The 15446-nt window shown below is 43.8% G+C and overlaps 1 protein-coding gene across 5 annotated transcripts in view; it reads left to right on the forward strand.

Annotated features, from left to right (window-relative positions):
• Nucleotides 1-15446, forward strand: part of ascc3 (activating signal cointegrator 1 complex subunit 3) — a 150032-nt gene that overhangs the window by 113122 nt on the left and 21464 nt on the right. For all 5 annotated transcript variants that reach the window (XM_087837591.1, XM_087837593.1, XM_087837592.1 and 2 more), the window contains exons 21-31: nucleotides 658-883; nucleotides 1962-2116; nucleotides 5187-5285; nucleotides 5354-5522; nucleotides 6197-6417; nucleotides 8598-8683; nucleotides 8853-9019; nucleotides 9144-9289; nucleotides 11660-11780; nucleotides 11908-12050; nucleotides 14307-14444. In XM_087837591.1, the coding sequence (XP_087693717.1) occupies nucleotides 658-883; nucleotides 1962-2116; nucleotides 5187-5285; nucleotides 5354-5522; nucleotides 6197-6417; nucleotides 8598-8683; nucleotides 8853-9019; nucleotides 9144-9289; nucleotides 11660-11780; nucleotides 11908-12050; nucleotides 14307-14444 (1671 nt within the window). The remainder of the gene's footprint in view (nucleotides 1-657; nucleotides 884-1961; nucleotides 2117-5186; nucleotides 5286-5353; nucleotides 5523-6196; nucleotides 6418-8597; nucleotides 8684-8852; nucleotides 9020-9143; nucleotides 9290-11659; nucleotides 11781-11907; nucleotides 12051-14306; nucleotides 14445-15446) is intronic.

The following is a 15446-nucleotide window of genomic DNA, read 5'->3' on the forward strand; positions in this document are numbered from 1 at the left end:
AAACAAAAAGAGGCGGGGCAAAAGTACGCAGGTGGAAAAATCAAAAACCTGAAGACTGATTGAAAATGAAATAATTAGAATGACATCAGAGTTGGTGCTGATGACTCCACACAAGCTCTAAAACTACAGGAGCTCATTTCCTGTTGACCTTTGATGGACAGCTGAGCACTGATCATGTGACTTTGACTTCCCCCCCCCCCCGGTCAGTGAGCAAACTGTGTAAAAAACTGGTGCTGGGGTCGAGGTTTGACTGAGTCGACGAGGCTGAAGCTGTGAAACTACAGCATGCACGTGCCACTCAAGAACAAACAGAACCTGCGTACATGTCAGTGCATATGATGTTTATTAAAAATGACATTTCAATTCAGAACTGAAAAGATAAAAACATTTATTATAATATTTGCTTTCATCCTGATATCAAATCAATAGTTTGACTGTCCACAGGAAGACGCCTTCCTGTGTCCACCTCTTAAACAAGGCCTCCCACCACACTGCATGTACTGTACCACATGGTCACATGACATTATCAGCTGACCCAATCACAGCGAGCAACACTACCATGTGACCTCTGGGTGCTGCACGTCTGCTCTTCGTCACACGTGATGAAGGATGCTGAGCGATGTGGAACCTCTGGTGATGTTTTTCTGTCGCCCACAGAACGCCGCTCGGATCGTGAGGGCCTTGTTTGAGATCGCTTTGAGGAAGCGCTGGCCGCTCATGACCCGTCGACTGCTCACCCTGTGCAAGGTGATCGACAAGCGGCTGTGGGACTTCGCCCACCCCCTCCGACAGTTCCCCAACCTGAGCCCCGTCGTGCTGAGGCGCTTGGAGGAGAAGAAGCTGACTGTGGACAAACTGAAGGAGATGAGGAAGGACGACATTGGTGAGTGCAGAGGCCTTTCACAGCACTGCTGTGCATCCGTGTGTCTGATGGGATCATGTTGTTTTTATTAACTGCAGCTTTAAAGAAAAGTGTTTTGAGTGGAAGAAGCTCAGACTGGTGCTTTCATTTAAACATTAGCTTTTGCTGATAAACAGAAAGTTCACTCGTTTTAATAAACACCTTGATTTGATTTGATTGAATCTTTATTTTGAACATGTTAAAAAAGTAGAATTAAAAGAGACAAATGAACAAAGCAAAACAAAAAGAAAACGAGCAACCACAACTACAAATAACTTTCATGTTCAAAAAGGAGCAGGAAGAAGCATGAGCTTATTTAATCCCGCCCCTTTTCCACTATCTAGTAATCAATAGAAATACCTCCTTGCAATTACATTAGGTCATGTGTATTTTTTTTATTATTATTATTCTTTTTATATATATATACATATATGTTTCTATCTATCCATACATACGTATTTACACATACGCACATATACACATTTTCAATAACCCCATTAACACCTCAAAGGATACACAACCTACAAATATATATATACCCACACCAACATACCCGTGCACCCGCACACACATGAAAATATTAGACAAGAACACCCAATCAGATCTCTACCTCGTCCCTGTACCCTGTAAAAACCATCTCCTTAAACCGCTTTTTAAACTGCGCCATGCTCGGACATTGCTTCATATCTTTACTTAGTCTGTTCCACAGTTTCACTCCACACACAGAGATGCAAAAACTTTTTAATGTTGTACGGATACGAGGATGTTTTAAATTTAATTCCCCCCATCAAATTGTATCCCCGTTCCCTTTTAGAAAACATTTTTAGAATATTGTCAGGAAGCAGGTTATTTATTGCTTTATATATAATGTGTGCAGTGAGAAAATGAACCAGATCTGTGAATGTTAGAATAGATAATCAAATAGAATGTCTGTGTCCCGCTTTACATTTCAACTACAGATAAATTCAACGCAACTCTTTATTTTTGTACCATTTTTTTGTTAATCAAATCCAAAAGTCAGACAGAATAAACACCTTAACGCCAGGTGTACTTTTTCCAGGTCACATGCTGCACCACGTCAACATCGGGTTAACGGTCAAACAGTGTGTCCACCAGATCCCCTCGATCTCCATGGAGGCCACCATCCAGCCAATCACGCGCACCGTGCTGCGTGTTCGACTCGTCGTCACACCTGATTTTCGCTGGAATGACCAGGTACAGATTACTTATCCTCGAGTCAGGATGGATCGCTGTGCAGCAAATATTTGACCAGCACATAAACAGCTGACCTGAGTGTGAGGGACAGATGTCAGGGTCAGATCAACCTGTGATCTGCTGACATATTTACAGTTCAAGTCTCCGTCCATCCTTTCATCCATCGCCTCAGGTGACCCAAAGAAACGCTGAGCAGGACATTCCTGATTGATTGATTGATTGATTGATTGATCATACTTTATTCATCCCGAGGGAAATCGGGTTAAGGCTGCCAGCCGTGCCAGCGCCATCTTACCCTCCGACCACACATACATGACACAAACATCACATGGGGAGACAGAGAGGTGTAACAATGGAAAATACACCACATGAGGAAAGACACCCTCTCCCCACTTTCCAGTTCCTCCTGGGGGATCCCACAGTGTCCCCATGTCCTGGTCACCTCCCAGTTCGTCCTACCCAGAAAACCTCCAAAGGGACGTGTCAAGGAAACATCCCTGAACCGCACGCAGGCGCTCTACTCCGAGCTCATCGCCCTGTCTGTAAGCCTGAGCCAGCCGCCCATTACCAGCTTTATTTGTAAGGGACCAACGTGCTGCACAGCAGAGTAAAGACATCGAGACAGGTTCAAATGGAAAAGAAAACAACAAAAATGAAATCAACAGGCGGTGACCAGCCAGAGGAGGCGCCGCTGTCACATGTTAGGAGCTGCGGCAGCAGAGGCCCCTCCCCTCTGAGCTCCGAGTCTGCGGGCAGCGCCGCTAAGACCCAGAGACTGAAAGGAGCCTGGCTGAGCAATCAGGGACTCGTCCCCACACAGCCTCTCACCATGGGACACTCTGGAATAACAAAGGCTCCCAAAGTTCCCCCTGCTCAGTTTACATCGTGGCTTCTGCTGTGAACATCACAATCCTCCTTTAATTATCATTTAAACACATTATTTAAACACATACTGATCGGGCAGTTTAGGGCTCTTAACTGGACGTTAAGGCCGATGGTCGCTCCCTCCTGCTGAGCACAGAAGAATGAGGAGTCCAGGGAGAGCCGTCCATATGTTCGTCCTCCTCCTGTGCTCGGGCAGATACAGACCACATTCATATTTCCACACTGGCCCAAAGAAGAGCACCCACCCACCTTGTTCTCCCAGCCAGGGAATCTCCATCTGTCCCTGAGAGCCGGCCTGTCCCACCTTAGTGGGCAGCAGGTGAAGCTTAGTCCAGAGTTGGTCACGCACAGAAAGCTCGTTGCAGGCCGAATGCGAAGATGAATGTTTATGTCCGATTAGCGATGCATGCTGCGATCATGGGAGAGTGGTAATGGATACCGGCTGGCTTAACCGTGATCCTGCTGCAGAGCCGCGACACATGCACCGACACATGAGCCACGTCCATGGTGGCGGCCGGGAAACGCACCGCGCTGACTCATTATGATACAGGATGACGTCATTCTCCGAGCAGCGTCGGCTGTTTGTGGCAAACTGCTGCTGGTTTGGTGATTTAGGCTGTGACATCAGCACTCGGCGTTCAGATGTTTGTCCCCAAGTTCAAGTGATCCACCCGAGTGTTGTGTACACGCTCACAGGGGAATGAACAGCTTCTGCTGCTGACTCCATGATGGTGAGATGGGCTCTGTGGGTCCTCGCCATCTGTTGCAGGATCCATGTTCATCTTTGCCAAAGAAAGTTTCATGTGACGTTACAGGGACACAGAGAGCGTATGATGTGCAACGATGTGTGAGACGGGTTTCCCTCTAGCACAGGTCAGGGGTGTGCAGCTCCAGGCCTCGAGGCCCGTGTGCTGCAGGTTTAGGCTACGTTCACTCTGCAGGTCTTGATGCTCAATTCTGATTTTTGGATCAAATCTGATTTTTTTGTCTGCTCGTTCACACTACAAATAAAATGTGACAGCAAACGCGCTCTAGTGTGAACGCTCAAAGCGTCCGCATGCGCAAAAGAAGACGTCACACACAACGCGCTCTGTTTAGACCCAGAGCAACAGTATGTTTGACTGATGGTCCTTAATGTAAAGACTTCGGACTTCACGTTTCCCAATTTTTGCTTTAAGTTATTTTATTTACATAATAATGTAAATAACCTAATAATGATCCTTATTGCTGTTTTAGAGGAGCGCTGCTTCAAAGGATAGTTACAGATTTCTGTCAGAATCTGCAGATTATACAGAACAAAGAAAATGTTCATGTTTCTCCAACGTTGTTCCCAACAGTTTTACTGGATGGTCAGGAAGCGTTCGCGATGTCTTCTCCGGCGCTGATAATTGGCGTCTGTCTTGTGTCAGTGACGTAAAAGACGGATTTAATGCGACATGACCATCAAACAGCAGCTTTCTAAAACATCAGATATGTATCGGATTCAGCACCACATACGAAAGTGACCCAGATCGGATTTGAAAATATCGGATTTGTGCCGTTCACACTGTCACACCATGATCAGATAGATGGTCGCAGAGGGTCAGAAAAGTTGGATTTGATGCGCTTTCGCCTGCAGTGTGAACGTAGCCTTAGTGTCAGCTGATTTAATGACCTCTTCAACATGTCCTGAAGTTCTCCAGAAGCCTGCTAATCAACTAATCGTGTGGTTCAGGTGTGCTGACCCAGGGTGAGGTCTAAGACCTGCAGGACCCTGGCCCTCGAGGCCTGGAGTGGCAGTAGTACCAGACATTCATGGGGGGTTAAAAACCTGAACTCTCTTCTGTGCTGTTTCCAAAACTTCAATTCAGCGATAAATGAATGTTTATGCTAATTTTCTGTTTCTTCGTTTCAAACTAAGAAAGTTGTTGTTAGACTTCTACATGACGCCTACACATGTTTGAAGAATGCACAGATGTGGCCAGTGATGCATGTAGACAGACGGACGTGCAGACGCCATTTTCAAACATAAAGAACAAAAACATATTTAGCAAAAGAGATTAAAGGCTTTCACTCAGCGGTTTTTGTAGCTCTTGGGATTTTTGCAGTTTCTCTTGCAGGGCGAACCTGGATTAATCAGGGAACTAAAGTAAGTGTTGGTTCCCTGAAAAGATTGTAATCTAACGCTGTCCTTTGTGTGGTTCAGGTCCATGGATCGGTGGGTGAGCCCTGGTGGCTGTGGGTGGAAGATGCCATGAATGATCACATCTACCACTCTGAGTATTTCCTCCTGCAGAAGAAACAGGTTTGCTGTACGAGTCTTAGCTCAGATGAACACCAAGAGCAGAGGATGACGGCGTCTGTTCTCCTCAGGTGGTGTCGGGAGAGCCGCAGCACATCGTCTTCACCATTCCCATCTTTGAGCCGCTGCCCTCGCAGTACTACATCAGGGCCGTCTCTGACCGATGGCTCGGTGCTGAAGCTGTCTGCATTATCAACTTCCAGGACCTGATCTTACCAGAGCGACACCCCCCACACACTGGTACACACTCAGACACACAGTGCCCCCACACACTGGTACACACTCACACACACACAGTGCCCCCCACACACTGGTACACACTCACACACAGTGCCCCCACACACTGGTACACACTCACACACACACAGTGCCCCCCACACACTGGTACACACTCAGACACACAGTGCCCCCACACACTGGTACACACTCACACACACACAGTGCCCCCCACACACTGGTACACACTCACACACAGTGCCCCCACACACTGGTACACACTCACACACACACAGTGCCCCCCACACACTGGTACACACTCACACACACAGTGCCCCCACACACTGGTACACACTCACACACACAGTGCCCCCCACACACTGGTACACACTCACACACACAGTGCCCCCACACACTGGTACACACTCAGACACACAGTGCCCCCCACACACTGGTACACACTCAGACACACAGTGCCCCCCACACACTGGTACACACTCACACACACAGTGCCCCCACAGGTCCTTCATGATGTTACTCTGTAGCACGTTACACTCTGATCAGCGGTTTGGATACAAACGTCTCACATTGTTACTTCCTGTTGTTTCTAATAACTATTGTATTGTAGCCACCTTTAAAATCTCAGTTGTCTTGTGACCCTTGTCCCATGATCCTTTGCATGGCTTCTTCACTCTCAGAGCTACTGGACCTGCAGCCGTTGCCAGTGACTGCTCTGGGTAACCGAGAGTACGAGAGCCTTTACAAGTTCACTCACTTCAACCCCATCCAGACCCAAATCTTCCACACACTGTACCACACCGACACCAACGTGTTGCTGGGAGCGCCGACGGGCTCTGGAAAAACCATCGCAGCAGAGATGGCCATGTTCCGGGTCTTCAACAAGTATCCGTCCTCCAAGGTAGCGTCACCGAGTCCCTTTGTAGGCATGTTCAAGGAATCCACTGATGTGTAAGGAGCAGAGACCCCCCCACAGTGCTGTGCACAGAAAATATGTCAGAAACACGGCAGCTGAGCCCCTTATCATCAGTCATCGTAGCATCGTTGCATCAAAACTTTACAGGCCCTAACACTGCACTTCATTGAGACATGATGTAAATCCAGATGACTAAATACGTATATATGAACTGTGGGTTTGGACATTGGGGATTTTAGGAATAAATTAAAGGAAAAGGATGGAAGGTCAAAACAAGCACACCGTTGAATTTATTTGAATTTATTTGAATTTATTTATTTAAAAGGGACAGTGCAGTTAAACATAGTTCAAGTGCAAGACATGAGACTGATGTACCGCACAGGTTTATAGCTGCTGCTGATTTTCAACAATTGTCCCTTGTTGGGCTCACAATCTAAATAAACACATATTACAATAAAACATTTTCATAAACCCAAATTACATCATAAATACAATTACAATTGATAGACAATAATTTAAAATAAAATTAAAATCATCAGATAAAATGACTACAACTTTAGTTTTCCTTTAACCACACTTTAACCTTCAATGTAAAGGACCTAATGTCTGTAATCAGTTTGATATCGGTTGGAAGTTCCACAGACGTCAGGCCTTTATAGAAAAAGCTGACTGACCGAATGTAGATCTGTGATATAATATCTTGCAGTTGCCGTTCACCTTACTCCTACTAACACGATTACTGTCTTGTCTCTGAATGTATCTATTGAGACACTCTGGGGCCATCCTATTTATACATTTAAAAACTAATTTAAGATAACACCAATGATTAAAACTCTTAAAACTAAGTAAGTTATTTCTGTAAAATGTGACAATGATGCCACCGAACAGATTTTTTATCCATTATTTTTAAGGTTTGATTATATAAGGACACCACAGGCTGAAGTGTAGATGGTGCTGCTTGGGTCCAAACTGTCATATAATATGAAAAATGCGAAAATATCACAGAATGCATAAATATCTGAGCTGCTGAAGTGGGTATATAGTGCCGAATTAACTTAAAACAATTCAGATTAGCCTTGACCGTCTTAGAAATCTTCTTTACATGCTCGTCAAATTTAAGATGTGAATCTAAGATTATTCCAAAAACTTAACATTGCAGAACTTTGAGCTCTGTGGTTTTGTTGTCATAATTCTTGCACTTGTTTGGGAGTCAAAACTGAATTGAAGTGAACATCTGCTCCATTATAAGCAACTGTGTGATGCTCATAGTCTGCACAGCTGTGTTAGCCTCACTATAGTAACTGGTAAACAGCAACACAGCAGGCTAGTCCATTTTACTGCAACAACACGCGGTCACATGCTAGCTGTACTGTGATGATCACATCGTGTGTTTAAAACTAGATTCATTCAAGAGTTTCCTCTGATTGTAGTTTCAGGCGATGACCTCATTAAGAGGAACAACAGGGCTACAAGTGGGAAAAGCCATGACCAGTAATCTGGAAGCTACTCTGTATCTGTGGGTTTGTTCTACACACGACTCTCGTCCATAACTTTGACTTGTATTGTGCAAATTTAGAGGAAGTCGTCATGAAGAATTTTGTTCGATGGTGGTTAGTGTACCCACAGGACGACGCTAACACAGTCAGGTGGCTCCTGGAGGTTTCTCAGCAACGCACCGAGCTGCACTGGTAGTGATGCTTATAAGGAATCAGCTGTTACTTCAACATCAGCTCTGGGGCTTTGATGGTGTGAATGATGCCACGTCCACTTAGTCTGGTTAACTGTTTGCTTTGCAGTCAACCTGCTGTTGTCACTGACTGTGAATGAATGGATGCACATCACACACACACAGAATTATTCTTTATAAAAGGCAATGAGTCTGTCAACGGTCTGCATGTTACTGTTATTTTGGGCCGTTTGATAAAAATGTATTTCAGCCCCGGAGAAAGAAACCCTAATGATGAGTAAACGCTCTCTGTGGATCGCCTTACTGTGGTCGTTTCATTCACGTAGTCAACACTCCACACCCTTCCTTACCCTGTGACACCTGGATCCCAGCTGCAGTTAGCATAGTTAGCAGTTAGCACAGTCTGCAGCAGAGCAGTCAGTGTAGGGAAACTAGCCGAGCTTGACTGAGTTATTGTTTGCCTGTGTTCTGTGTTTAGGTCGTGTATATTGCCCCTCTGAAGGCCCTGGTGAGGGAGCGCATTGAGGACTGGAAGGTCAGGATTGAAGAGAAACTTGGAAAAAAGTAAGAACAGAAAAACTCGACATGTGAAGAGGCCTTAAACACATGAAACTAGCTAATGATGACATGGTTTTTAAACTGGTATCAATTAGGTCTTAAACATAATCGAGTTACACGCTGTAAATGCTGTTTATATGACACCAACAAACAGTTTCTTCTTGTGCTTGTGAAGCGTGGTGGAGCTGACCGGGGACGTGACTCCAGACATGAGAGCCATAGCAAAAGCTGACCTGATCGTCACCACGCCCGAAAAGTGGGATGGAGTCAGCAGGAGTTGGCAGAATCGAAGCTACGTCCAGAAAGTAGCCATTCTCATTATCGATGAGATCCACCTGCTGGGTAAGAGTCTACAGCACACCTTTTGCTCCATGTAACCCATGATGTCCTAAATATAAACATGTGAAGGCCCTGAAACAGGACTCGCTGTTAGCTGTGTTAGCGTTAGCACTGTGTCTGTTTCCAGGTGAGGACAGAGGTCCGGTCCTCGAGGTCATTGTGTCCAGGACCAACTTCATCTCGTCTCACACTTCCAAGAGTGTTCGAGTAGTTGGGCTGTCCACGGCTCTGGCCAACGCTCGAGACCTGGCTGACTGGTTGGGCATCGGACAGGTCGGCACCTGCATTACATCACACTAGGGCTGGGCGATATGGCCTAAAATCCACATCACATGTATGAATTCTGGTTGTGCTTACTGACCTCGAACCGATTTTATGTGCTACACAGCACTCAGAAATCTGTCAAAAATGTTTTAGTATGACTTTGCTGAGCTCTGAAATCGCACCGCCTGATGGATTGTCAGAGCGTTACGGCTGCCGTAGTCAGGAGCCTCGCGGAGTAATCTGGGTCCTAAACTCGTCTCTTCAGGTCCCAAAGTCAAACGAACACTGAGAGTTAAAAACGGTCTAAATTCTTTCATCTTTAATAAAATCATCAGCGTTGCTGCTTTACCAGGTGTAACAATTAAGTTTAACATCCATGAAAACAGAATTTATTAAATTTTACAGAATTAGAAGTTAGCAGGAAGTTAGCTCGCTAGCTTCCACCTAAACATGATATTCTGACTGAGAGATTTCTGAAAACATTCAAACGTACAGCTCTGCTATCACTTCCAACATAAATGAAGACAGAAAACTAAACAGCAGTGACGTTTGTAGGGTTACTGAAGTTGGGCTAGCTGGTATATAATGATGTGCTACGTGATCGCTAGCAAAACAGCTACGTTAGCTTAACATTAGCATAGTGAAGCTGGAGGATGAAGCTAACTTTTTTCCACTCGATAAAAGTTAACATGAGGGTTCCTGATGGTTAGAGACAAATGTAATCGCATAGCAGGATGCTGTAAACAGACCAAACTTCAGTCAGGAGAACAACTGAGATTATCCATCCACAATACGAGGTTAGTTATTAACCCTTTAAGACCTACCATAGCACCAAGTCCACCGGAGCTTACTTTATATTCTTACATGCTGTGGAGCCATTTGTGGGAGCATTTCAAGTTGTTATACATCAATACAACCGTTACGGCCCAAATTTTAATAATATGTATGCATTAAGCCCATAGTAACTACATAAATTGCAAAGTGCAATAAACTACAAAAAATTGAAAATCGTTTTTGTTTTTTTACATAAACTTCTAATTAGAGAAATGTAAGAGGCTTATCCCTCAAAACTGTAAATACAAAAAAGTTGCACAAAATAGTTTCCCACCACAGGAAATTTATTTTGAGTGTCTTTAAAGTTTTATTTTTGAAATACACCAATTTTTATATACTGCAGGAAAAACAAAAATAAATATTATAAGTCAGTCAAATATTTTGTAACGTAAAACAGCGTCTGTGTGTGTGTGTCAGTTCACGTTTAGCTTTGGATGCCTGTCTGCTTGCTCTTTGTTGTTCAGGCAGAAACCATAAATATCCATTCTATGTTTTCATGTCTGTATCATTGTATCAGTGTGACATATATGATACATAATAACAAGATTGAGCATCAGAGTGATGGAGAGGAAACATTTTACTGTAACACTGATGGATGTCACACTCTCAGCTCTTAACATGCACACAAGGCTCGTTGTGCTCTCGTCCTGAGCCAACTGTGTCCAGGGTCAAAGGACTAAATCTGTGTTCACCAGTTAATATTTGATCATCTGTCATAGATTAGAATTCAGATTCTTCTTGTTTTCACATCATAAAGTGTTTAGTTTTCTTATTTTTCCCACTCATGTCTTTTAATGACTGTTTATGTCACACAGGCAGACAAAGACACATGTGGCATTGGCTCCACCCAGGGTAATAGTTACTCATGGTAATAGTAACTCAGGGGAATAGTTACTCTGCTAGTGGTGGAAACTGTCCCAGTTCAAACAAAGGACAGAAAGTCGTCATCATGCTCAGTTTGGTGTTGAAGCTGAAGCTGCTCGTGCCCTGCAGCTGCTGCTCAATGATGAGCTTCATCAGCAGCCTCCATGTTTGTGTGTCCATCCAGTACTTTGATTTTGTGCTGTGTCGTGAGCATTAGAGACTAAAAGGAGCTTGCAGCAGTTTAACAATCCTTTATATCAGCCAGTCTTTGTAGTGTCTGTAGATGTGAGCTACACTTTGCACCATCAGAGTCAAACACTGTAGCTTTCCTTTGCTCTGCCTTCAGAGCTGTAGAGGAGACGTGCTGTCTTTGTGTTGTCCATAAATCTGGCTGCTTGGCTGCTGTTGGGACGGAGCTGCTAATCCATTATCCAGGCCTTTAAGACATCTGCAGACATGCTGCAGCCCTCAACATAATAACACAGCAAAAAATGCCACACACACTTTGAACATGCTATCACACAGTGAGTTCACTTTGGCCATAGCGCCTTATCACACAGTAAACACAGAGAGCAGCTCTGTGCCTGCATGACAGTGACAGAGTGTTCACATTGCAGACAGACGGCCCTGCTGCCAGCTGCGCACATTAAATCTCTCTTCTTCTCGTCTTTGGTCTAACAGGTGGGTTTGTTTAACTTCCGTCCGTCTGTGCGCCCGGTCCCGCTTGAAGTTCACATCCACGGTTTTCCAGGACAGCACTACTGCCCCCGCATGGCCAGCATGAACAAGCCCACCTTCCAAGGTGCAGCTTTGTGCACACTGTTTTTGCGCGTTAGCACATGTGCTGGCTCTTCATGCAGCATTTGTTTGGTAATACTCCTTGACCATGTGCAATATTGAAACTAACTCTACTGTTTTGGACTCCACAGCGATACGCGCTCACTCTCCAGCCAAGCCGGTGCTCATTTTTGTGTCATCACGAAGGCAAACTCGCCTGACCGCCCTGGACCTCATCGCCTACCTGGCTACAGAGGACAACCCCAAACAGTGGCTGCACCAGGATGAGAGAGAGGTTTGCTGACACACAGCTGCTCTGTCATGCACGCTGTGCTCATATGTGATAATAATATTCAAACATTTTAAAGACCCTCAAGGTCACCTTACAGCAGTACAACAAAATAAGTAGTGTATATATATTACACACACACTTCTGTTTATCCTGGGCTGGGTCGTGGGGGCAGCAGCCCAATCAGAGAAGCCCAGGCCTCCCTCTCCCACCTCCTCCAGCTGGCCTGGGAACGCCAGCTGAGAGATATAATCTCTCCAGCGTGTCCCAGGTCTGTCCCGGGGCCTCTTCCCGGTGGGGCATCTTGGATCCATATATAATCTTTTACACAGAATCAAAATTATGCAAAAAATAAAAACTTCCAGGATCAAGATTATTGGCCCCTCGATTGTAAGAGTTAGTTGTGGAACAAACAAGCAGTCGTTACACGTCTCCTGATCATTCCCAGCCTGCTCTTCCGTGGCAAATCTAAAACTCCTCCACGTTTGATGGGAGGGATTCAGGCCAGGGCTCTGAATATTCACTGGATTTCTGGAGGTTGCTCTTCACCGGGAACACGACATGTTTTGGGTGATTGTGGAAAACCACCCAGTTCTACTGCTGACTGCTGCTGAGCTTTATTTCTAATTGTTATGTGTCCTTCTGTCCTTCCATCACAACATCATTGTCACTTCTACACTGATCCACAGCATGATACTCCCACAGCCGTGTTTCAGTGCTGGGCCGGCGTTCACCCTCCCTTCTGATGCCAAATATATGATTAATTCATAGATTTGGATTCTTTATTAATGATGTTCACAGTGAATAAGTTAAGTTAGGCCTCCCTTCATGGACACTGAGAACATGTAATGAGCTGAGCTCTGTGCCCGTCCTCACCCTTCTGTTACCTGTTTATTTATCTGGATTAACATTACTAATCTAACCTAAATTATAGATGTGAAAGTCATAGGTCTGCTTTCCTGGGCCCTGCAGACTCAGTAAATATGCCTGTCTTATACCACAGGCAGATTTCTGTGTGTATAGCCCTCCTGCCTCAGTGTGTGTGTGTTCCACTGATATATGCTGCTGCCTGCTGCTTCCCTGCACCGGCCTGTGTAACAGCTCAGCTTCCTGCTGTTTGACTGACAGGCTTCTAGTGATGGCTGCTTAACGCTCGCCGGGGGTCACCGCCACGACAAATCCCATCTCTGACCTGACAGCTCTTTCTTCCCTCTGCTGCTGCTCTCAGGGCCTGATGTTTCTCTTCCATTTGATTTATACAGCCTGAGCGTTATTATCTCATACCCACTGTTTCACTTCAGTTAGTGTATTTGAAATTTAAAATGTCATTTGAATCACTGTTTTTATTCAACGTCATCGTTCTTTCTCCCAAAGCTGGGTTGGAATTGGTTCTTATATATATATATATATATACATATGTATATGTATATGTATATATATATATACATATATACATATACATATATATATATATATATATATACATATGTATATGTATATGTATATATATATATACATATATACATATACATATATATATATATATGTATATATATATGTATATGTATATGTATATATGTATATACATATACATATATATATATATATATGTATATGTATATATGTATATATATATATACATATACATATACATATGTATATATATATATATATATATATGTATATGTATATATGTATATATGTATATATATATGTATATGTATATGTATATATGTATATACATATACATATATATATATATATATGTATATGTATATACATATACATATATATATATATATATATATGTATATACATATGTATATGTATATGTATATATATATATACATATATACATATACATATATATATATATATATATATACATATGTATATGTATATGTATATATATATATACATATATACATATACATATACATATATATATGTATATATATATGTATATGTATATGTATATATGTATATACATATATATATATATACATATACATATATATATATATATGTATATATATATATATATACATATATATATATATATATATACACATATATGTGAGGATGGCAAACGTCCACAGAGACGCGCTCAGTGTAACAGCACAATTTTGAATAAAAGAACACGACAGACCACATTAGAAGCAAAGTTTATCGTACTGAAGCACTGGGACTAGAGAGCTCGTTACTCCTCAGTGAGATTTGTTTTTCTTACTAATCACTGTTTGTGCTCTGGTTTGTTTGCAGATAGAGGACATCATTGGCACCGTTCGAGATTCCAACCTGAAGCTGACACTGGCCTTTGGGATCGGCATGCATCATGCAGGCCTCCATGAGAGAGACAGAAAGACTGTAGAGGAGCTGTTTGTCAACTGTAAGATTCAGGTATTCCCTCACCCCGGTGCTGGGCTGCTAATCTGGCACAGCTGATGCACATGTAGGTTGATGGGTTAGTGTGTCTATAAATATACAGGCTACGGTCCTAGCAGCACTGACAGCAGCCTGTTCATTCATTTGCATAACTGACACTGGATTGACCAATCGAATCTTTTAATGCAACCGGCCCCTCCCCTGCCCTTCCTGTGCGCTCATGCACCTATTAGAACTGCAGTTTAGTGAGGAAGAAGTGACTGATAAGGACGGACAAACAAAAGTAAAAAGTGCTTTACAGTGTTGTTCACATGGCTCTTCGGCGTTCTCATGTACGCACGTTTCCAGCTGCACTCTCCTGCTCACACACCACACAGCTCGCTCCTAAGGCAGCTACTGAAATGAGGACGACACGGTTGGTGTGATGGATGACAGCTGTGGCAGCCAGCCTCCCCTGGCACCGCCCACTGAACCCACTGCTCCACCCTTCCCCTGCAGCTGAGCCACAAACCACACCCTGCCACAGTGGGGTCAGCATCTGCATCTGCTGACCCCACTGTGCGTGTGAAGGCAGACAAACTCGAACCTAATGCACCAATGTAGTGTACATAGAAATGCAGCATGTGTGGCAAAATTCAATTCAATTTTATTTATATAGCGCCAAATCACAACAAAAGTTGCCTCAAGGTGCTTCATAGATACAGAGAAAAGCCCAACAATCATATGACCCCCTATGAGCAGCACTTTGGCGACAGTGGGAAGGAAAAACTCCCTTTTAACAGGAAGAAACCTCCAGCAGAACCAGGCTCAGGGAGGGGCGGGGCCATCTGCTGTGATTGGTTGGGGTGAGAGAAGGAAGACAGGATAAAGACATGCTGTGGAAGAGAGACAGAGATTAATAACAGATATGATTCAATACAGAGAGGTCTGTTAACACATAGTGAGTGAGAAAGGTGACTGGAAAGGAAAAACTCAGTGCATCATGGGAATCCCCGGCAGCCTACGTCTATTGCAGCA

This window comes from Neolamprologus brichardi, unplaced genomic scaffold (assembly GCF_056152115.1).
Source record: "Neolamprologus brichardi isolate AB-2024 unplaced genomic scaffold, ASM5615211v1 NODE_ptg000036l+_length_2141236_cov_1, whole genome shotgun sequence".
Taxonomy (NCBI): domain Eukaryota; kingdom Metazoa; phylum Chordata; class Actinopteri; order Cichliformes; family Cichlidae; genus Neolamprologus; species Neolamprologus brichardi.